Source organism: Palaemon carinicauda, chromosome 19 (assembly GCF_036898095.1).
Source record: "Palaemon carinicauda isolate YSFRI2023 chromosome 19, ASM3689809v2, whole genome shotgun sequence".
Taxonomy (NCBI): domain Eukaryota; kingdom Metazoa; phylum Arthropoda; class Malacostraca; order Decapoda; family Palaemonidae; genus Palaemon; species Palaemon carinicauda.
The window spans coordinates 15,772,794-15,797,584 of record NC_090743.1 but is presented as its reverse complement, the minus strand read 5'-3'; the positions used below and the strand labels follow the sequence as shown (position 1 = coordinate 15,797,584).

At 34.1% G+C, this 24,791-nt stretch overlaps 1 protein-coding gene across 1 annotated transcript; it reads right to left on the bottom strand.

The window, feature by feature from the left end:
- Nucleotides 1-5,119: 5,119 nt before the first annotated feature.
- LOC137658466 (uncharacterized) lies at nucleotides 5,120-23,897 on the bottom strand. The gene is made up of 5 exons (XM_068393201.1): nucleotides 23,635-23,897; nucleotides 13,593-14,000; nucleotides 11,971-13,455; nucleotides 9,877-10,070; nucleotides 5,120-6,006 (listed from the first exon to the last, which is right to left on the bottom strand). The coding sequence occupies exons 1-5, from the start codon at nucleotides 23,774-23,776 to the stop codon at nucleotides 5,518-5,520; spliced, it is 2,718 nt and encodes a 905-aa protein (XP_068249302.1). The 5' UTR covers nucleotides 23,777-23,897; the 3' UTR covers nucleotides 5,120-5,517.
- Nucleotides 23,898-24,791: the final 894 nt, after the last annotated feature.

The following is a 24,791-nucleotide window of genomic DNA, read 5'->3' as shown; positions in this document are numbered from 1 at the left end:
TTTCTTCATGTTTTCATTCGATTTTACCTATTATCTCCCAGAACTAGAGAAAAGTTTCGAAATTTTATATACTTATAGTCATTTGACCTCTTCACTAATCAAGGTTTTGCTATTTCATGCACTCAAGCCGGTCGATAAAAAAATCGATAGTTTAACACAGGAATGAGGCCCCTACATTGTGATTATATATATATATATATATATATATATATATATATATATATATATATATATATATATACATATATATATATATATATATATATATATATACATATATATATATATATATATATATATATATATATATATATATACATATATATATATATATATATATATATATATATATATATATATATATATTATATATATATATATATATATATATATATATACATATATATATATATATATATATATATTATATATATATATATAATATATATATATATATTATATATATATATATATGTGTGTGTGTGTGTGTGTGTGTGTGTGTGTGTGTGTGTGTGTGTGTGTGTGTGTGGTTTAGTGAAATTTGCAGCAATGGTGAGAACCAGTGCAAATGATAATGGATCTTCAAGAGGGCCGTAAACTAACAGAGAAAGAGCCAAGCTCAGAATGGGTTCCTGGTGGCTCACGTGAAACTTTGGTGATTTTATCGGGACAATCTACTTAACCATTGCTCTTTTATACGAGTGTCAGCCCCGAGCTGGGATTTTAACCCCTCCCCTCCTGCGCGGCTCATGGAAGACCCTTCCTTTGCAACCAGTTTAATACGAATATTATTATTTGAATACGGATTAGAATATGATTTTCAATCGCCAAGATATTTCTGAGTAATGATAATGATCACAGCTACGTGCTTAAGTTTTATTTGAACATATGAGTCCAAGAAAGTCTCGTGGAATAACCAAAATACATATATTGTATATATACATATACATACATACATACATATATATATATATATATATATATATATATATATATATATATATATATATATATATATATATATATATACATATATATATATATATATATATATATATATATATATATATATATATGTATATACATATATATATATATATATATATATATATATATATATATATATATATATATATATATATCAAATGACACAATGAGATATATACGATAAGAAATGATAAGTGAATTCATATGCCTTTCTCTCTTTCCCAATGCAATAATAATAAAATCACGAACATTGTTTCGGTGGCACTGATGGCCATCAATTAAACATCTGGCATATCATCGCGATGTCTTCATACTCCGTAACTCTCTATAGGTCGATCTCTCTCTTTCGGTGATGAATGTCATAATCATATCGTGACTGAATCATGCCGGCCGTTGCTCGGCTGAGGGCAATTTCATATACATTAGAGGCAGAAGTGTGCGTTATCTCTAGTATCTATCTTAGAGATGGAGTTCGATTATAAGGATGGAGATGGATTGTCCCATTTGACATTCATTGAGTCGGAACACAATGGCAAGGAGCTATCACAGTTATCATTACTTCGTAATTTCCATTCACATCAAGGTTCCAATTCTCTATGTTAGACACCGGGATATTTCGCAGGAGGAATACTTATACAGTACTTACTTGAAGAAAAGCAGTGTTTTAATATTTCATTACTATAATTCTTTTCTCTGCCATTTTCCTTACTGTTGTGGTGGCTGACACAACATAAGAACGTGGGATTTATTCACCATATTTCTAAGGGAATTGTGAATGAAGGTTTTACTGCTAAACTTTTATTGCCGTGATCACTGTCTCTCCCAAATTGCTAATCTCTTCGTCTCCATATCTCTTTCAAATTGTTAGATTGTTAAAAAAAAACCGTAATCTGATCCGAAAATACTCCGTAAGAATATACTGTTTTCAGCAGCATTTCAGTAAAATACAGGCGACCTTAATTTTATCTTACCTTGTTATTATCTTTTACGGGTTGGTGACCGTAATATCACTCCTTTACGTCAATATATCCTATTTTAAAACGATAAAAATCCTGGATTAAATGTTGCCAGGCATTTACCAATATTTAATGCAAATTTCTAACAGTGTTCTTTCCACTCATTTAATATTCAATCGTTTTATGTTCACTGCTGTCTGTTCCAAATTGTCTTTTTTTTCCCCTTTTTTTCTTTTCGTTTTTTATCTCCAAGTGGTCAGTTTCTATGGGCTCTTTTCCAAGACATCGGATTTTCTTAAGTCCAATTTTGTAAACTGTCTTTTATAAATGGCCAGGCTCTTTTGAGATCATTACACTAACTCCTGCAAATTTTCAGGGACTTTGAACCCACTATTAGCTGAATGAATCTCAATTATTTTAACAACCATCACTTCTAGATATTTAGATTATGTGACTGATCGTCTCTTCTGCAGAGCTCGCTGACTTTTGTCATCTAATTCTGTCATTTCAGTTTCTTCAATTTAGACTCTAAAATTACTGTCTCTACCAAGTCATTTAGTTCTGGGAACTCGGTCTTTTACAAGTCACAGTCTATAAACTCACTGTCTCTTTTACGTCATCCGATTCTGTAAGCTCACTGTCTCTTCTACATTATCCATCTATCTAAGCTAACTGTATCTTCCAAATCACAACCTGTAAGCTCATGGTCTCTTCCAAGTCATCCAATTAGTAAGCTCGCTCTTCTAAATTATCCATTTCTGTTAGCTCGATGTTTCTTCCAAGTTACAGTCTGTATGGTTACTGTACCTGCAAAGCCATCAAATTGTTAAACTCACTGTCTTTTCTAAATTATCAAATTCTGTAAGCTAACTGTCTGTTCCAAGTCATCCAATTTGTAAGCTCACTGTCTCTTTTTCATTATCTAATTATGTAAGCTCACAGAATCTTCTAAATTATCTCATTCTATAACTTCACTTTCTTTTCCAAGTCAAAAAAGTAAGTTCACTGTCTCTTTAATTCACCCAAATCAGTATGCTACCCTTTTCCTTCAAGACGCACGGTATCTTTGAGTACAAATATCTAAGCTCAATCTCATCCACCTAAGACTTAATCTGACAATTCACTGTCTCCTTCCTTCTCATCCCAATTTCTGTCAATCTCGCTGTCTCTTCAAACCTCTCACAGTCTTTGAGTTCCCCGTCTCCTCAAAATGGTCTGATTCTGTAAGTTCACTGTTTATTCAAAGTTACAATGGTCTGTAAACTCAACTGTCTCTTACAAATGGCAAGGTTTTTCAGTTTCTAGTGTTAAAGTCTTTAAAAACTCCCTAGAGATGCAAACAATAATTCCATTACTCATATCCTCTTCAACTATCAAGAACTACAGCAAAAAAATGGTAAGGAAAAACACATTGAAGCTAAAAATAAATTTTACGTTGTTGAAGGTATCAATACATTATTAGAGAGAGAGAGAGAGAGAGAGAGAGAGAGAGAGAGAGAGAGAGAGAGAGAGAGAGAGAGAGAGAGAGAGAATTGTTGCATTATTTCCCTAAAATATGTCCAATCCTGTGTGCTTTAGAAATATGGCAATATTTGTCTTATTGACAACATGTCTACTACTCTAACCTATAGTTACCACCCACAATATCTCATGAATGCATTTTTACTTTTTTTTTTCAAATAAAATTATCTTCAAGTACATACAGGGATTACTGCGCGTTCATCAGCTGTAATGAGACATCAATTTATATAATGTACAGAAATATTTTACATTTATAGGAGCAGTCACCACAAAAAAATATCAAACATGAGGCATTAAATTATCCGTTAGCGTTGACTGATTATTTTGTTCATGGTTGCAAAGCAATACATGGTCCTTGATCTAACAATCTTCTTAATAACTCTATCGACAAATGAAGTTTAATTTTATACCGGTGATCATTATAAAAACCGAGCTTTAGATTACGAAAAGCACGTACCAAAGGAAATTAATTGTTTTATATTTAGTATCGGTACTTTTGAGTAACCCTTCAGAAAATTTCCATCTGAAAAAAAAAAATATCATAATTATCAACACAAACTGTGTGGCAATTCCAAGTAAACCATGATATAATCGTAACTTGACTAATAATTTATATGTGTATAACCTCAGTTATCTACTAAAAAAAAAAAAAAAAAAAAAACTTACCTTCTACAACCAGGTGTGCCAGATGTATCATGAAGGTAGATGGCATCTCTTGAAGTAGTCTTGAACACAACCATTTCCCAAAATCAATTTTCTATTTGAGATATCAGCAATTCACAAATTTCTTTTGCCAATAAGAAAGATGTGTTCGTAGATTCTGCTCTGGTGGTGTACAACTTTTGATTTACAAGTCAAGCATAATTTTTCACAAGTGTTGGTGATACACTTCAAGTCAATGAACATAAATAAATTCTTCACAAAATTCAGAACCTAGCCGAGATTCTCGACTGGGTAATCTTCATCACTTAAATTTCCTGTAAATGTTCCTATGCTTTTGCAGCATAGGCCTACAGACAGCTTTTGGGTCTTAGATTTGCTTATGTGCAATAAAACTGGATTAACTTACTTCTCTCAAAGAAGGAAATCTGCTAACTAACTTGGTAAATATATCCACTTTAGAACTATGACTAAAAAATTACAACATTCAGCTCTACATTTGTTTACAACAAATTAGGTCTACATTTATTTACATACAGCACTTGAAGATGTCAAAGGCAATAATAATAATAATAATAATAATAATAATAATAATAATAATAATAATAATAATAATAATAATAATAATAATAATAATTTAAAACGCACAAAGTAAGAAACATTCAACGCATCTGATGTTCTCAGATTTATGAGTAGACAAGAATGAAGTCTTTCACAATTAGCTAGCTAACTTGATAACAGCACAATATATGCAGACAGTTAAACCATGCAAAATAAATGGCGCGCGGATCCAACAGATGTATCTGGTAAACCCACAAGTAGAGTACAGCCAACAAATTTCATTCCTTAACAAAATCAGGAATATAATTAGCAACTCCCTATAGATTCTTAAAGGAATTACTGCAACATTCACTTATTTAGCTACACATGATATTCCGGGCAATGGAAGTGCTGTGCGATGTACATCAATTGAATACACTTATATCTGTTCAGACAACTTACAGTTCACAGTAGCCTCTTATCACCAAATTGCTCTATTTCAATTTTCATTTCGATATTGGTTGCGATTTGCCTCTTTATGGACATATATATGAAACATGTTACAATTTATTCACATATCTCAAGTTAATGTATACTGTAATAATATTCTTGAAAGTGTTCTGTTCAGAATGCTTAAGAGTTAGACAATCACATTTGGTTTCTTACTATTTCTCCTATGACAAAAAAAAAAGGAGTTCAAAATTAGTATATAATTATCAGCCTAATCTTTCAATTATCTTTTGCAATGCTAATTGAAAATTCTAAAGAGCCATCGTCAAAATAAAGGGAACCTAATTACATACAATTGGGAATGCTATGGTGATTTTCTACGAGTTATCTATAGTTGTTGCACTTAAATACAGTAATCGATGCATACAAGAACACAGGCTGTCGCGGTGAACAAACAAAAAATTGCTGCTACAATATTGAGTCTTGGGTATGTGTCTTTCCGTGGCACCTTATTACCGTACATACCAAATGCTTGAAAATCATCAATTTTCCTACGACGCCAGATGATGGAGCAGATGACATGGCTAACAAACACGGTGGAGAGGAAGAAGATGGTGCTGAGGAACACCAGGTCTATGCACTTGGTGTACGACGTGTTCGGTAGGGAAGAAGCCGTCTGCGCGGATAGAGAAGCCACTACGATCAGGAGACTGACGGTCACCATGATGCGATTGGTGAAATCTTGGGGCTCGAAGAGAAAAGTGAAGATACTGATGGCATTGAGAATCATGATTGGAATAAATGTAGTGACAACATAGCCGCCGTACTTTCTTAGAAATAGCAGCTTGATGACAACTGTAGATCCTTTGATATAGTAGAATACGAGGGAAACCTGTCAAGAAATCTAAATTGAAAATGGTATATAAATCAAATTATATATGAGTCATATGATCTTTAATTATCTTTTCTTTTCAGCATTTTCTATATTTTGAAACACAAGGCTTTGGGTTATTGATCATCTATATAATCAGTCTTTACAACTTCAGTGTAATGGTTTAAATCATACATTTCTTCCAACTTAGAACAAATGAGTTCTGGGTTATAGGATAAATACTAAAATGAATAAATTAGCTCCAGTCTGTATCATTCGGACTTTTAGTAATTGACCACTGGACTTCAGCACTTTCAGCATATACTTTTTATTTCAACTTATGCTGTGGTATGTTTATCGTACTTTATCATCTAAACGTAAAGTTAAGAGATACCGTGCAGTTCTTGCATAGGTTTGTATTATAGAACCTACACCAAAGGTTACATAGAGACCATTGAAATAATTTAGCACAGTCCAGTCAGAAATGTATTAATATATCAAATTAAATATATGCCACATCAATCTTCACGAAATCTACAAATGTTGGTAGGTGCTTCAACGCACGGGGAGGGCATCCAGACTCACACAAGAGGTCGTTCATTGGTGCTTATATCAAAACGGTCTTCTTCCATTACAACAGTAGAAAAGATATCTTTGAAGAATTGGAATGTATAAGACAGATTTTAATGAACAATGAATATCCCAGAAATGTCATAAGGGAAATGATAGGGAGGAAAATGGAAGATTTTGCACAAAGATAATGAAATCAAATAATGACCAGAAAGATGAAATTCTCTATCAGAATGCGAGCTATGGATAAGGAGTAAAACTAAAAGCACCATTTGAAAAGGTATTCCTGATAAAATACAAGAAGGGAAACTTGATAACTGCCCTTAAGATGATAAACAGCCATGCTCCCAGAATACCAAAGCAGTGTAAGACTAATGTAGTTTAAAAATTCAGAGGATCGGAAGGAGAGTATAAGCCCATTAATACATGCAACATTGGCCAGATGACAATAATGCTCCAGAAGATACTTCAAGTTCACCGCAGTAATGGGTCCATACATCAGTATTTCGTTGATGCAAATGATTAAAACCTTTATTAAATGATCTTGTCATTTGTCAGGGACATAGGAAGCTTACTGGGAGGTTGGTGATTGCTGAAGCAGTGTCCATCCTAATGTAGCAGCATGTGTTGAATTTTCAAATTTTCCACAGACTATGTCCTACCCTCCAGCTTGGTGACATTCTGCACCATGCCACCAGAAAATAACCTAAAGTCTTGAAAAAACTGATGGTGTGGAAGTGAGTTAGGAATCAAGATTTTCTCCAGAACAAGGTCTCAGGAACTCCAACTGGTGTTCTGAATATGTATAAAGGATATATATGTATTCAGTAGCATTAATTATTATTATTATTATTATTATATTGTAGTCACCCCAAAGATTCTGGGCAAAATAAGCACCTCCCCCTGATGACGTCATAGTCAATCACGTTGTCTCCCACATTAGCAGTGGTCAAAATACATCCCCACACAAATTTCAAACTATACTAACTTATAATCACTTAAAGGGGATGTATTGTGACCACTGTTAACCCGGGAGACGATTGGCTATGATTTCATCAGAGGGCGGGGCTTATTTTGCCAGGAATGTCTGCAGTGACTATAGCTAAGATATAACCCTAGTTGGAAAAACAGGAGGCTCCAACAGGGAAAATTTCCCACCTTGGGAAGGAAATAAATAAATAAACTATATGAGAAGTTTCATTTCTATTTCGAGAGATACCTCGAGTGCCATATGTGGATGAGATCATGGTGATGGGTACATGGAGATAGTTTGGGCATTCTCTACGCACTCCCCAAGAGAGATTAGTTCACCAAACGTTTAACATGGCTCCACAAGGAATTAGAAGAGTTAGAAGACCCAGGTCTATATGGCTGAGAACTATGAAGCGTGAAGTAAGAGATGATGAATGGAGAAGCATTGAATTAAAAACTCAAGATAGAGATGACTGACGAAAACTAAACGAGGCATTTGCGTTAGTAGGTGTAGGCGGGGATGATGAGATGATGATGATATGAGAAATAATGAATAAAGAATACAAAATATCTTAATATTAGTAGCAACGTTAAAAAAGATCTGTCATAATATGACAGTCTGTCTTCATAGTTTAAATAACATATAAACTATGAAGACAGATTCATGACAGATTCATGTCAGCCTGCTCAACAGAAAAAAAAAAAAAAAAAAAAAACATTAATTGCAAATTTGAGCTTCTGAAGTTCCACCGATTCAACCACCTGATTAGGAATATCTTTCCACAACATGATCATAGAATACTGCGTAGTATTGAGCCTTGTGATAGAGAAGGCAAGACCGTTAGAACTAACTGCATATCTAGTACTATGTAGAGGATAGTACAGTCTGGGAACATCTGAATGCAAAAGATAGTCAGAAATATGAAATATCTTATGCAACATGCATAAAGAATTCATTGAACGATGGTGCGATAGAATAATTTCATGATCAAGAATAAGAAATTTAAAAGACTGCAAGTTAAAGTCCAACATAAGAAGATAAGAGTCAACAGCTGAAGACCAGACAGAATAATACTCGAAACACAGTAAAATTAAAGAATTAAAACAATTCAGAATAGATCGATCACTAAAAAATCTCAAAAGACTCTTAAAAAGCCATTTTTTGTGCAGTCTTAAAAAGCCATTTTTTGTGCAAATGAAAAAGATACAGACCAAATGTGTTGCTCAAACGTAAATCTGCAATTTAGAATCACACCTAAACCTTCAAAGGAGTTGTATATAGTTAACAAAACATTATCAATGCAGAGATCTACGTGTTGAGGAACCACTGTCCTCGGCCTACTTAAAATCATACTTTGAGTTTATTTAGGGTTCAACTTACATGTCCCATAATTTGCACCATGCACTAATTCGAGATAATTCTCTATTAGGACATTCAGCCACCCCAGATCTACATTCAGAGGAAATTGATTGAAAGAAAGTAACGTTGTCTGCATATGCAAAAGAGCTTGTTTTCTAAGCAAAACAACATACCATGTGTATATTGTATGAAAAGTAATGGGCCAAGAACACTACCCCGAGGAACACCAGATATCACATTCCTATAGTCGCTATAGTGCCCATCAACAACTATTCTTTGCAGTCTGTTACTTAAACATTCAATAGCAATGCTTAAAAAAGACCAACCTCCTCCCAACCATTTGAGTTTGAAAAGAAAGGGCCTCATAATTAACACCGTCATAGGCAGCACTAAAATCAAGCCCAAACATATGAACTTCCTACCCACAATCAAGGGTTGTTCATGAGTTTTTGTGTACAATATCTTCAAATTTTCATATTTGTTGTTTTGATGTATTATGATGTTTTTAAATTTCTTCAAATTTGTGTTTTATATCATTTTATGCCATTATATCAGTATAACGATTTCTTCATATATATGCAATGACGAGTCATTAGTTATTGGTTAAGATATGTGTTGACTAGAATTGAATAAATGGAGAAGCACGGTAACAAATTCTATCTTTTCCTTTAAAATTCTATCTATGAGGACAGGAACAAGAAGAGATCCAGAAAACTAGGAAAGGGTTGCTTTAAAATAAATCATGCCAAAAGTGCTTTAGCATTTAATGACTATTGCCTAAGAGAAAGGCTACGGCAATAGAATTTACTTCATCCATTTACATCACTGAGAGAGAGTTCATACTGGCATAGGACCAATTTTATTCTAAGCAACCAACAGATGTTGTGTGTAGTCACTGGGGATTTTTAAGTTTTGTTAATGAAGATTATCGTCCATATGACACCTGTTTTAACAGGAGACTAAAATACCAAACAAAGCAAGGGACTTACTTCATAAGGAAGATGAGAGAACATGGGAAGGCTGACGTTCACCCGATGCCATAGTTGGTCATCATCCAATTCGACGCTCAGACGACACGGGACGCTTTCGAAAGGAAATTTCTTGAGGTTGAACTCGCATTGCCACATCACGTAAATAAGTTCCTTTCTCCATATCTCGAAACATTCCATTGTGAACATCATTTCTGGGGGGATTTTATTAGGACTTGATTGAGATGTTAGTCGATTTGGTTCATAGAATTTGAGCCATGAAGCCAGAGGATGGGGTCAAGGCGGGCGAGGTGCCACCGGGGTATTGAGTAAAAGTTAAAGAGGTTGGACACCAAGGTAGAGGAAATGAAGGTAGAGCAGAGGTAAAATGGAAGATTAGTATTAGTTGATACAGTCATTCTCTTATAATTCAAAAAATACTGAATTTTCACTTACGATTAAGAGTCCAAACAATCTCTTATTAAATGATAGTGTTGAAAAGAGATATTTCATTACAGGTGCAAGAATAATTCAATTCTAAATAGATTGTAAAATATTTTCAGAAAGCACATCGAAATATCACTTTGAAAGTGTAAAATGATCTCACTATACTCTTTCTGTACATAAGCATTGCTAAACAACATGGTTCACCGAAATATCAATTCATAATGTTTGAATGCTCTGCGTAATTCTTAATAGCATCTACTGAATTTATACATTAAAGATCAACAAGCATTACCTCATGATCTGTTAAAAAGTACAGAAAATGGCATGAATGTTCAGATAATTAACTTTGAAATTAAGTGTTATCATATCTTATATCTTCAACAATGCAATTTCCATCAGATTCAATTTACATCAAACTCGTTCCTTAACAGTGTTCATTAGAGCAGACTTAGGGTCAAGTGTTTGTTAGCATCGTATTTAAATTGGTTGCCCTTAAAGAAATAATACTATATCTTCCACCTTCAACCCAAACTTTATATATAATGACTAATTATGTGGCAGAGTTCCACATGCTCACGCAGGCCACACTCATATCTACAGACAACGTTTTCAAGCACAAAAACACAGACATTAACACTCACTGTATGCACACAATGGCTCAAAGCATAGGTAACAATGAAATATTATGATGAGAAAAAATTCTTAATGTACTGAAAAGGTAGTTTCATCTGTCAGTTCTAACCTCCTTTTTTGATTGCTTAGCTTAAGACATTTGCCACTATGCTGGCAGCACAAAAGAAAATTCCCACTTCTGTTCAGAGACTTAGCTAAGAAAGGACAAGCACTCAACTAAATACCGAGCTACAATTTATTGCTACATACTATGGTTTCTTTATGATACTGTTAGGGCGACTGGGGAAACTAAAGCTACGGCAGGTGTTGACAAAGGAAGTGGAATGGCACTTTATCAGAAAATGTTTCAAATGGTCAATGGAATTTATTGATAAATATAAGTTTGAAATCAAACTAACACAAAGGGTCAAATCCAGTTACTTATTTACACAATAATATACAGGATATTTCAGAATAAGTATTTATTAATTTCATGTATTCAGTTAGATATTGTTAACCATTAAAGTGCAAATTAATACATGGCACCCAAGTTTACGTTTTGTACAGCTGTGTACATGTAGTGTGTATATCTGTGTATATTATCTAAACAGTTGCGTGTATTCATATCTGCAAGTAAACGTATGGAATATTGCAGCATAATTATTTCTAATTTAGCGGGTAAAATCATACGAATACAAGTAAAAATTGCAATAGGCAACACCTGCATAGTGACTTAAAAGAATGTCGGAACTGGCCATGTTAAATTGAAGTGTGGTACATAATGGAGTAATGCTACCCAACGATAGGGGCTGGGAAGTCAAAAAGCTCCATTATGGCACTCAAAACGAATGATTTTATATGAAAAAAACGACAATGATTAATAACACAGAATACCATTCATATCATTCACTCATTTAAAAGCATACATAAATCCAAAGAAATAAGTCAGGTTAAGCTGGGCTGTGATGGTTGGCCTATGTTGATTTCTTTATATATAGGAAAATTTCCGTTACACAATATTCTAGAAAGAGAAATATGAGGAAAACTGTTATTTACCTTCCACTGCGTCAAAGACTCTCTGTTTACCATCACACAGCCTTTTGGCAGTTCCAGTTGTCAAGAAGGTAGAAATATCGTTCTGTAGAGGCTTTAACACCAGCTCTGGTGACCACATGTTCGAATGGAAGAGATAAGCTTTCAGAACAGTTTCAGTTTTGTTCCTCAAATTGAGTAAATAGAGACGTTCATCCGTCCAAGATATATTCATCCACATTGTGGCTGAGAAGAAATTTTTGTTCAAGTTTACTTCTGGGATGTTATTGAACAGGATAGATCCGCTGATTGATAGTGATTTTAAAGGAGGACCAGTGCTTCCAGTACTGGGTACACATAAACAGTTTTCTTCATCAGATCCATCTAGGCAATCCACGTATGTATTACACCGCAGGTTTAAAGAGATACAGTCCCCTGAATCACAAGTAAATTGATGACTGTTGCAGCTCGTCAATAGAAGTTTTACGCTTTCATTTTTAGGGCTGAGGATCCAAAGTCTTCTACCTAATGGAAGGTAATCTGAAGCTGAATGTAAATACATCAGCACTTCACTTTTATTCAATTCTTTAGACTGGAGACTCCATTTATTGTTACTGTAGTAGATGTAGGTTTTATGCTTCCCTTGAAGTTGATTACTACCTTGATACATGTGTAACTTGTACCATTTGTCTACTATGTATTCCATGTCTTCTGGCACTCCAAGTAATCTTATATACCTTTGTTTCTTGATACAGCATATAAACGGATTACTATTGATGTCGATACTTGGCATGGCTTCTATGTATTTCTGAGCTTCCCAAATGACTTTTAGGCTCCTAACAGTTTTTGCTGCACTGGTGCTCTGTTGGTAAAAGACACTTATTTTGATGAAGTCCCTACCCGAATACAAAAAATACTCATTCAATGTGATAAGCATTTGCTTAATATTTTCAGAGCTGGGTAGATCTCCTCCCAAGTCATTGCATAGCTTTAATACTTCACTGCTGGCCACTTCTTCAAAAAAGAGGAAGAACTTTCCTGTCACTTGCGTTGCATATAAGGATTCAATTTTCATTTCACTTAACAGAACATTTCTGAAAAGCCAATTAGGGTCTCTTAGATCAAGTAAAGATTTCTGAGCAAGTGGCTGGAAGTGATGGAGAGCTCTAATTTCTTTTGCTGTTAAAAGGGTCTCAAAAAGATGAAAATCGGCAATTGAGCCACAAAGGGAATGTTTACGTTCAAACCCCCCACCTGGTTTGTCTTGATCCTGACCAAGGACTAGGATGCCTCCCTTTTCCAAGACAACCTGGGGATCACCGGCATTCCAGTTTGAATAAATTCTTTTCTGTTGTAAGACCTCTTTTCCATCAATATACAAGATATGTTTTGTTCTGGAGACAACTATGCAGACATGTATCCATTCCAGTATATAAGCAATATCATCTTCCCACGGAAAAATAAGGCGAACTTCACCTTCCCAATATTCAAGACCCATCCATGACTGGGCTGGAATAATTAAAAAGAATGAGTTAGTGGTAGAATTTGTAAAGAACACAGGCAAAGAACTTCATTAGAATAAAAAGTCATATTTCATATTATGCATATAAGGCATGAACAAAATAAATAAATCTGACAAGACTTACAAATCAAGATAGCATTATCTCTGTCTAGGTCAAGGGCATAGCTGACAAGCTGTGAGTAAAATCTCCAGTCATAAACATTAGCCCAAAAGGACAAGCTGAAACTTTGCAAATTTGACCAAGTAGCATTATACAAAGCAAAAGTATCTGCTGACATGATGTGGTCTCTCTGAAACTCCAACACTGGAACAAGGCGTCCTTTCTCTGACTGAACATCTAAAATGGGCACTATCCACTTATCCTCCTTAAAAGCCACACTTTTAGTTACAAGCCTCTTCGGTGCAGATTGTCTATTTACGACTGATACATTTTGCACTTCGGAAGCAAAACTATATTTCTCGGTAAAAGCAAGTTCTTGGGAACTGTTGGTACCAGAAAGTTCTTGTTTCATCAGGACAGATCTTTGTCCTCCTGCAAAGCAGAGTACACATACTTTAAAAAAAAACTCTTTATGAATAAATGTTACAGATTTGAATTAATGAACTTTTGACATGCCAAGTTGCTGGAGCTGAAAAGGCTACTTATCACTAAAGTGTAACTTAGGGACTCTACAGTTGCACTATGAAGTAAAATATAGAAGAGATTGGACGCAACAAAAACTAAGAATATAATCAAGATTGGAGATAAAGTACCAGGCTAAAAAAGGAAGGGACTCTACAGACCAATTAAAAATGCCTACAGTTTACCATGTGGAGTGTACTAATAATTCATTTAACATCACGAAAGTATGAAATCCTGTTTGTCACCTAATATCAACATCAGTTTCAATGAAATTCAAATTTAGAAATAATTTTGCCCTATATGTGATATGAATCAAGGGAGAACTTGTGTAATGAGTGAATGAAGAGGAGTGATGTTCAGAGGAAAGAGCAAAGGAGGTCAAATCTGGCAGCATTGTTGACCTGATTATGGACCGTAGTGGGTGCACTGAGATTTTGGTGTAGGAGTCTGAGTATTGGTGTGTAGGAATACAGTAGTACTGAAGCTGTTGTAAGATTTTGTGATATCGATTGGTGAGAATACGAGGATGGGGAAAAGAACAATATTGAGGCAGTTAACTTAAATGAGTTAGGTCAACCCATCTTGAGTCAAGTTGGGAGTTCCACATTGATACTTGGATCGCTCTCATGTTTGTTGACCCTGTACTAAGGGAGGAGGCCTAGTTCATCTTTATAGCCATTGTTTGCTCTTTGTAGAGCGACTAATGGCAGTTAGACCAACACAATTTATTGGCAACACCACAAGCTATCTAGGCCTATAATATGACAGAAAAAAATAAAACTTGGTGGGAACATAATGAGGCCTTATAGTGGCGAGAGAGATCTGATAGCATGGTTGCTCAAGGCCAAGTTGATAGCTAGGATTCAAAAGATCGAGGATGTGGTGGGCTTGTTACCACAGTACTTGGAGGAAAGCACCCTAATCTTGTACCTGGACATGAATCAAATTGAATAACAGGTCAATGATAATGAGGAGTTTAGGCTGGAGCTGCAGTGCATGGGCAGTTAGTAAGGCTGAGGTGAAGTGGGGAGCAGGTGGACATTTTTGCAAATGAAATATTATGATTAGCTGGACTACCTAGGTACAAGGACTAAGGGTTAGAAACAACCATCAAGTTGGTATTCGTGACTACCCAGAGCTGCAACAGGTGCTGGATTTTGTGTGCATGCTCATGGACCATCTGGGGATAAAGGCTAAGATAATGGTGTCTTAGGGCGTGCCCCATACCACTGCAGTGGCTGCAAGAGAAGTGGTTGTCAAACAGTTAAAAAGCCAGCACTCTGATTGGGTTGGAGGACAGGGATAGAATCCAGTGCTTGGGAGTAAATGCTTCACATGATTAAGCCTTCTCATGACAAAGAGCTCCAAGAACCCAAATCCAACTGTGATTTGCTATAGGTGCGGGGAGGCAGGGCACATATCACGATGGTGAAACCAGGGAAACAGCCAGATGGGGATTGCTGAGCCTTCAGATGACATTTTAGACAAGTAAAGGCACTTCCTAGCATTGAAATAAGGACTGCGGGACTTTGAACACTAAGCGAACTCAGCCATAATGCTCAGTTGGATTAAATTAGTAATCAAAGCCAAGAAGAGGGTACATATGAAGGAGTCGTAAGAGATGATGTAAGAAATAACTTTGCCAATAGAAATAATGAAACACCTGAGCTGGTACCAAACGTAACAGTAGAAGTAAAGAAAGCATTAAAAAGCATGAAAAGAGGCAAAGCAGGTTGGCCAGGGCACCAGCCACCTATTGAGACACTACCGTTAGAGAGTTATTGGGTCCTTTGACTGGCCAGATGGAACTACATAAGATATTTCTCTCTGGTTACCGCTAATTTTTACCTTGGCTAAATATACACCGAACAGCCTTTCTACAGTCTCCTTTGTTCTCATACACCTAACAATGTTGAGATTACCAAACAATTCTTCTTTGCTCAAGGGATTAACTACTGCACTGTAACTGTTCAGTGGCTACTTTCCTCTTGGGAAGGTATGGTAAGCAGCTCTTCTAAGAGAAGGGCACTGCAAAATCAAACTATCGTTCTCTAGCCTTTGTACCATGGTCTTTCACTGTCTTGGGTAAAGGTCTCTTGCTTTAGGGTACACTCAGGCACACTATTCTATCTTATTTCTCTTCTTTCTTTTTTTTTTTGAAGTTTTTATTATCATGAAAGATCTATTTCAATGTAGTTACTATTCATAAGATATTTTACTTCAATTGTTCATTACTTCTCCTGTAGTTTATTTATTTCCTTATTTATTTTCCTCACTGGGCTGTTTTTTCCTTGCTGGAGCGCCTGGGCTTATAGCATCTTGCTTTTCCAACTAAGGTTGTAGTTCAGCTAATAATAATAATAATAATAATAATAATAATAATAATAATAATAATAATAATAATAATAATAATAATAATAATAATAATAATAACAAAAACTGGAGGAGATTTCATAGTAGTAAAACTCACTCCTTTAAACAAAATGTCTGCAAGAATGCTCTATACCTACACCATAGAAAAACTTTATCGTTATACTAAATCACAAAAGAGGAGACATAAAAGACCTGAAAAATTACCGCCCAATAAGTTTACTCTCTGTAATATATAAAATATTAAAGTTTACTCTCTGTAATATATAAAATATTTACAAAGATCCTATTAGGCCGAATAGAAAGACAGCTAGTCTTTAATCAACCAAGAGAGCAGGCAGGCTTTAAAAGCGGGCATTCAACAACTGACCATATCAATGTAATTAAGCAGATAATGGTATTTATAGACTAGGAGAAAGCTTTCGGTTCGGTCAAATCTTCAGCAGTAATGGAAGTCCTTCAAAGACAAGGAATGGATGAATCTTATGTTAGAACACTTGAGGATATCTATATGGGAAGTAGAGCAATCCCAAAACTACATAAAGATAGTGAGAACATTCCGATTGAGAAAGGTGTTAGACAGGGAGACATCATCTCTCCTGAATTATTCATAGTGTGCCTAGAAAAAGATTTTAAGAATTCAGATTGGGAAAATATAGGAATTAACATTAATGGGGAATACCTTAACAACTTGAGAGTTGCAGATGACATATAATAGTTCTGCATTGTGAAACATGGGAGGAACTGCAAAAGACGATAGAAGATTTGAATAGAAAAAGCAAAAATCTAGGACTGAAAATTAATACGAGTAAAACTAAGATAATGTTCAAAGAAAATGCAGAGACAACAAATAAGGATTATGGACGAACTTCCAGACATTATTAATGTATATACATACTTAAGACAAACAGTAAGCATTTCCCCAGAATATGAAACGGAAATAAAAGACAGATAAGCATGGAATGGAGAGCTTTTAGTGAACAAAAAGAAATAATGAAACGTAAAATGCCCCTTTCTCTAAAAAAGAAATATTTAATCAAACGATCATACCAGTATTAACCTTTGCATCAGAAACTCTGAGCCTTATTATTATTATTATTATTATTATTACTAGCCAAGCTACAGCCCTAGTTGGAAAAGCAAATTGCTATAAGCCCAAGGGCTCCAATAGGGAAAAATAGCCCAGTGAGGAAAGGAAATCAGGAATGATGAGAATAAATCATTCTAAAAACAATGACAACGTCAAAACAGATATGTCCTATATAAACTATTAACAACGTCAAAAACAGATATGTCATATATATAAACTATAAAAAGACTCATGTCAGCCTGGTCAACATAAAAACATTTGCTCCAACTTTGAACTTTTGAAGTTCTACTGATTCAACTACTCGATTAGGAAGATCATTCCACAACTTGGTAACAGCTGGAATAAAACTTCTAAAGCCTTAGAACATAAGGTAGCCACTTCTGAAATTGCTGTGGAAAGAATAATGATGAGAATAACACTAAATGACAGAAAAAAGCAACATGGTTACGAGAGCAAACTAAAGCGCAAGATATTCTAGGACATAGGACATGGCTGTGGCCTTTGTAGTGCAATAGACTAGTTATGACTGATGATGATGAAGATATATATCTATATATGTTGGCTACATATATACAGTATATATATATATATATATATATATATATATATATGAATTTATATATATATATATATATATATATATATATATATATATATATATATATATATATATATATATATATATATATATATATATATATTCTTACAAAGTTGGTCTAGTGTAGATTAAATATTTTATTCATGTATTTCATTTGAGTATTTAAGAGGTGTATAGCCTGCTTGTAAGGTAAGTGCCTCTCATGTAGGTTTACGTATTTGTATGTAAATTACATGAGGCTTTCATCGTTCATTTAACTGTATTTTTTATTCAAGTCCATATATGTAATTTACGTTATTTTTAAGAACTAACTTTTTATTTCACGTATTTTGTTACGAAGTCTTATGTAAACTCGATTAGGTATGCTGTATGACCCATACGAGGTTTGAACAGGGAGCTTACATCATCTTCACGAGGTATTACGTCATGTTTATATTTCTTCTTGGTCAGAAAGTAAATGAACTTTTTCGAAATAGATTAACTTTTTTTTTAATGTTTCAAGGGGTAGGTGGGAGAGAGAGGGTTGCCTTGCAAGCAAAGTTTGTTCCCCTGTTCAAAATATGATGGCAACCTCGCCGCTAGAGCCTTGCCTCAAGCCATGAGAATGATCTATTCAGAAATATCTAGAAGTTTCAAGTCAATATATATGTGCCCCTAGGAAATCGTAAGGAGCAGAAGAGATCAAGCCTGTCCCTTTAAAAGAGCCAAAGTTTGTCCGCCCTCTCCTCATGAGTGCATCAAATGTGTGCCCCCTCAAACATGATTAACGATTTCTATCCAACATATATTGTGTTTAGTGTGTTCAGATGTTAATGAAATTTTGAATGATATTTCAAGTGTATTGTGTTAATATAAGTACTTGTTTAATATAAATTTTTGTAACGGGCACTGTGAGATTTAGGTTAAAACAGTGAAGTGTATTTATTTTGGTTTAACTGTTCAGTTACCTTGTATGATCCAAAAAACCTAAGTGTATCAGTTACTTTTATGAAAATTTCATTGAAGGTTTAATCATTAGAGTGTTAAAGTGATGACTATTGTCATTAATTATCAAAATTAAATAAATGTAAACTTTAATTTTCAGTGAAACAACTGATTATATAATTTTCAGAGTGTAATATTTTCTTGTTTTAGTATAAGGTTTTTGTTCAGATTTAATATTTCGATTGATTTAATTTTGGTGTTAATTCTTTAGTTCTTTATTAACTTTTTATAAAATATATTTATTTGTGTAAATTATGCAGTTTTTCGATCACCCATATATCTTAACAGTAAGTGCTCGTATCCCCTGATTAAGAACTGCAGTAAGAGGTTGTTTTTTAATAGTTCAAGTACAATAACCACCCAGATTTGTTTTGAGAGTAAAGTAAGAGACCTTTGAATATTCAGTGTTTTGATGTATTGCCGTCTGGGAGTTATGTAATATTCTCAGAGCTTAGGTATTATTTTTCAAGTGTAACAGATTTATGTAAAAATAAGCAGATGACTTTAGAGCTCTGTATTTGATGTAATTTGCCGGTCGTAATAAAATATATATATATATATATGTATATATATATATATATATATATATATATATATATATATATGTATATATATATATATATATATATATATATATATATATATATATATATATATATATATATATATACATATACATATACATATACATATACATATACATATACATATACATATACATATACATATACATATACATATACATATACATATACATATATATATATATATATATATATATATATATATATATATATATATATATATATATATACACACACACACAAGAGGTGCATCCATGCATGTAAAATACAAACTTATTGAAAGAGGTGGGAAGTGTCCTGTAATAAGATCTGCATAATAAATAAAGGGACCTTAATAACGAGTAACAAAGAAACTTCCATAATTTATTAAGCCAAGAAATCGATCGTTGTAAGAAGGGGATGAAATGTCAATATCATATTTCGTATGGAGTATAGAGTCTTATGTTTGCATATTACATTGGAAGCGAGCCGATCTCATTTTGCTGATAAAAGAATACACATAGCGTTTTCTTATCAACTATTTCATTAGACTAATGTTCCCTTGTTGACTGACAGCGTGATATTGATAAAATTTGTGTTGTATACGTTGCTATTATTTCTTGAAACCTAAAGTATATGGTGTTACAGGCAATACGGGTGAACGCAAAACTTCTTTTCAGTCATAAATAATTCCCTTTATTATTACTTGCGCCTTTATTGGCATAGTAAATTAGTATCATAATTCCATCTTTTCATATATTGGCAGATCATCAAAATTGTATGAGTTGACTAATGAACGGAAACCTCAGATGGCACAGTGAAGTGTGGTGAAATACCAGTGACCAAATGCCTTGCAAATTCCTTGTCCAAGCATTTTCTTTAACATGATAGATTGCTGAAATATCACAGTAAAAAGAGAGAGAGAGAGAGAGAGAGAGAGAGAGAGAGAGAGAGAGAGAGAGAGAGAGAGAGAGAGAGAGAGAGAGAGAGAGAGAGAGAATCTGTTCGCTTTCAAATTGATAACTGTGTATCCATAAACCTGATATGTTCACATTTCTTCTTATACGTTTTTCATGTGCTAGCCACATCATTAATCTTTTTTTATCAAAAATTTTTTAGATATATTTTAGAACTAAAGCCACACTGGTTGATAAAAGTTATCTTCGAATATTTTCTATAAGTAATTGTTTTCAAATCCGGGAAATTAGCCTACTAGGTTCGTCGAGGATATGTACTTTCATTAAATTTCATGCTTGGCATTTAAATAGTTGTCTTACCTCTTAGAGCAAGGACATTAGATCTCCCTACCTATAAAATGTCAATTTCTTTTAGCGATGCACATTTGCACAGACTCGCAGCGGTGCCCTTTTAGCTCGGAAAAGTTTCCTGATCGCTGATTGGTTGGAAGAGATAATTCTAACCAATCAGCAATCAGGAAAATTTTCCGAGCTAAAAGGGCACCGCTGCGAGTCTGTGCAAATCTGCATCGATAAAAGAAATGGACTATAGTTGTTGTCAGAGTTTTCTTATTATTTACACGAACGTATCTGAGATTATCCATTAGATGGCATATATGATCTTTATCGAGAGTTACATTACTGTGTGCCTATTTCTCTTGTATTGCTGCATTATCATTCTCTCCCCAATTCTTTATTATCAGTTTCTTCTTTCCAACGCTTAATATAACCTAAATGTATTTCACCTAAGTCCTAGTATGTTAATATTCCATACTAGTGTACGCGGTCCGGTAAAAAATGAAGGGTAAATATTTAAATAGATATGCACACACACGCAACCCCTTTGACAAGGGTATGACTACGACCTCTCCCTCTAGCCGAGGGATCGGGAGAGATTGAGTAGTTATATGTCTAACAATGCCACTGCCTTTGCCGTAAAGAAATTATATACCACACACACACACACACACACACACACACACACACACACACACACACACACACACACATATATATATATATATATATATATATATATATATATATATATATATATATATATATATGTGTGTGTGTGTGTGTGTGTGTGTGTGTGTGCGTGTGTGTGTGTGTGTATATATAGGCTATATATATATATATATATATATATATATATATATATATATATATATATATATATATATATATATATATATATATATATATATATATATATATATATAGAGAGAGAGAGAGAGAGAGAGAGAGAGAGAGAGAGAGAGAGAGAGAGAGAGAGAGAGAGAGTGTGTGTCTACAGCATAGGTATGTATACATGTATCAGATCGATCACGCCCATATAAAAAGCGGACCATAGCTCTTGTGTTGCCAGCCCGTAACTTCGTAGTGGGATAATTAAAAATTACTGTGTATCAAGGGAAGAGGGATAAACCAACGAACTGAAATCTACTGGGAGTAGGAAATAAACATTTTTAAGCAATAATCAAGATAATAAATATATTGATGTTGGTATCATTGTCTGCACTGCTTAGACAAATGCCCGTTAGACCACCACTTGAAGGGGAATACAATTGTAGCCTATACTTTTTAGAACATATGCTTCGAACCCTTGGCAAAAGGTTGAATTGGGAAACTGGTAGATTGTTCAAGTAGGCGGTGTGACATCTAAAGAAAGACACCGAGAATAGCTCTATGCCTAAAGTCTGACAAATGCATTAATTTTTGTATCTGTTGAATGAAGTCACAGGTTGGCTAACTGTAGTATTTCGTAATTTGAAGTGAATAATTAAACCATAGATTTGGAGTAAGTTTATCGTTTTGTTTATATTATTATAATTATTAGTTTGCATAAATATCGAACACTATCTATATATATATATATATATATATATATATATATATATATATATATATATATATATATATATATATATATATATATATATATATATATATATTCCCTTGATTTCAACATGCAAGTATTTCACTATAGTATATAACCATTAAAGTACCCATCAAAAGAAAACACAACCTTTTGTAAAATTCACTATGATAGTAGCCTACACCAAGTTTAATTTTCGTACGCATATGCAACTGGTCAGCAGAGAGAAAATAATAAAAGAAAAACATTAAAGACTGCTACTACAGCAGGTTTAGTTGGCCTAATGAGTTTACAAACTCATGTGAAACTCATAAAGGTCGTATATGTGTCAAATGATTATGTACAGTACTTGGTCCACAGTGTACAGGAGACCTTGGCACAGACTACAATTATTTCACTTTTACGGAGAATGAGTCGGTGTCTATAAATATTGCAAGGAGGCCTAATAATCTATTACATACTACAATACAGCTAGTCCGTGAAAAAGGTGGATAAACTGCATAATACATCGCGATTGTTAGTGTGGTTACATAAAAAAAAAAAAAATCTCACCACAGGCATCGGATGAAGTGGTGTAGGCCTACGATTTAAGGATTTGCTGTCCCGCTAAGTTTTTTTTTCGTAGCTTAAGCACTACAAAATACGATTTTAAACGATAACTGGATTGGGCTTAAGCTACAGATAATAGCATAAATGCAATAATGTTTCAACTAGTTGGGTAAGGTTGGTCTACAAGTTTGTAACAGGCGGTCTGCAAATTATTGGTTGTATCTATTGCGATGAAATATTAATTTGTGCTGGGAACAGGGAGCTCATTCGGCAGAGGTACAACTGGGTGGGGGGAATGCAGCAGTTGTACCAAGTAGTAAAATTTAAGAGATGTTAGGCAACAAGATGGAAGAAATATGGTGGAATTGGGGTTTACAATGGAGGTATCCAGTACAATACCTCCACGGAGGTTCAGCTAGTAAATTAATGCTTACAATACAATACCGTTAGCCAAAGATTTAGTAACTATTAGAATAATTTCCCTCAATTGATGGAAAGTACAAATTACCCCATAACAGCTCCGGAACCAATAATGATTATTCATTACTAACATACCTCTCCGATATCCCGAAGATATCTCCATTCCTCCTATGGCATCCTTGATCCCAGTGACAGCAAATGGTGTCCAGAACGCTGCTAAAATCGCCAGGAAGATTATCCAGACTTGGGCATGAAACCCGTGCCCTGTTCCCTGCATGATTTTGGCAAAGTGTCATACGATTAGCTTTCAGTAGACCCCTGAACCTGAAGAAATGTCTGGGAGAGTTTGGTAAACAACATTTGTTTGCACAGGCGTCGTTTTGTTTACTCCTTTGTATACCATCCATCTCCCCCCCCCCTGCTAACCACAAAATAATTGGGTATGCTGGAAAATTATGTTTATTCTTAATATACTTCGTTGGTTTGTCATCGACAATATTTTGAATGACGTGGCCTTAAAAAGAATCGAACATAATTTGCAATGTTTATAGCATGATGTTACATTAACCGTACAGTAGAAAAATATTACAATCGCTTCTACCAAGGTCTATGTATTCTTGGCTTTTACGATCATTCTGAATTCATTGTTAAAACATCGAAGGAAGCCCCTGTATATTGTAGTAAAACTTTTCCAGTATAGGTGCTTTGATACAGCAATGCAGAATAAACCCTAGTACTACATCACCAACTTGCCCTCCTGTACTCAAACTCTCAAAGTCCTTCCGATCCAATAAATTATTATTATTATTATTATTATTATTATTATTATTATTATTATTATTATTATTATTATTATTATTGCACTGCTGTTAATTTCATTGGTTAGAATTCCCTTACCTGATAATACAGTAAAAACTCACTGAACGCCTTTCATAGCTTGTGATTGGAGGAAAAACTGATGATGCATACTTTTCACAAAGACAAACATCAGATAACCAATTACTTTATTACAGAAGACAAATATCCCATTGAAATGAAAAGAAATATAAAGTTTGATATCATTCCTTCAAAGAGGGAACCTGAAGTAAAAGAAAAAAATGTGGCTTTGTAGAGGGATAATTTTGAAACCTCTGGCTTACATCAATTAAATACAAGGGGAAGGTTCCTTTTAAACACATATTCAAGAAAAACTAGCCAAGTTCTTATATTTTATATTATTTTCTTGTCTTAAGTTTGAAATATGCTGTGTTGACTTTTATTACCTTCTGAGGACTTTAGTTACCCATGCAAAG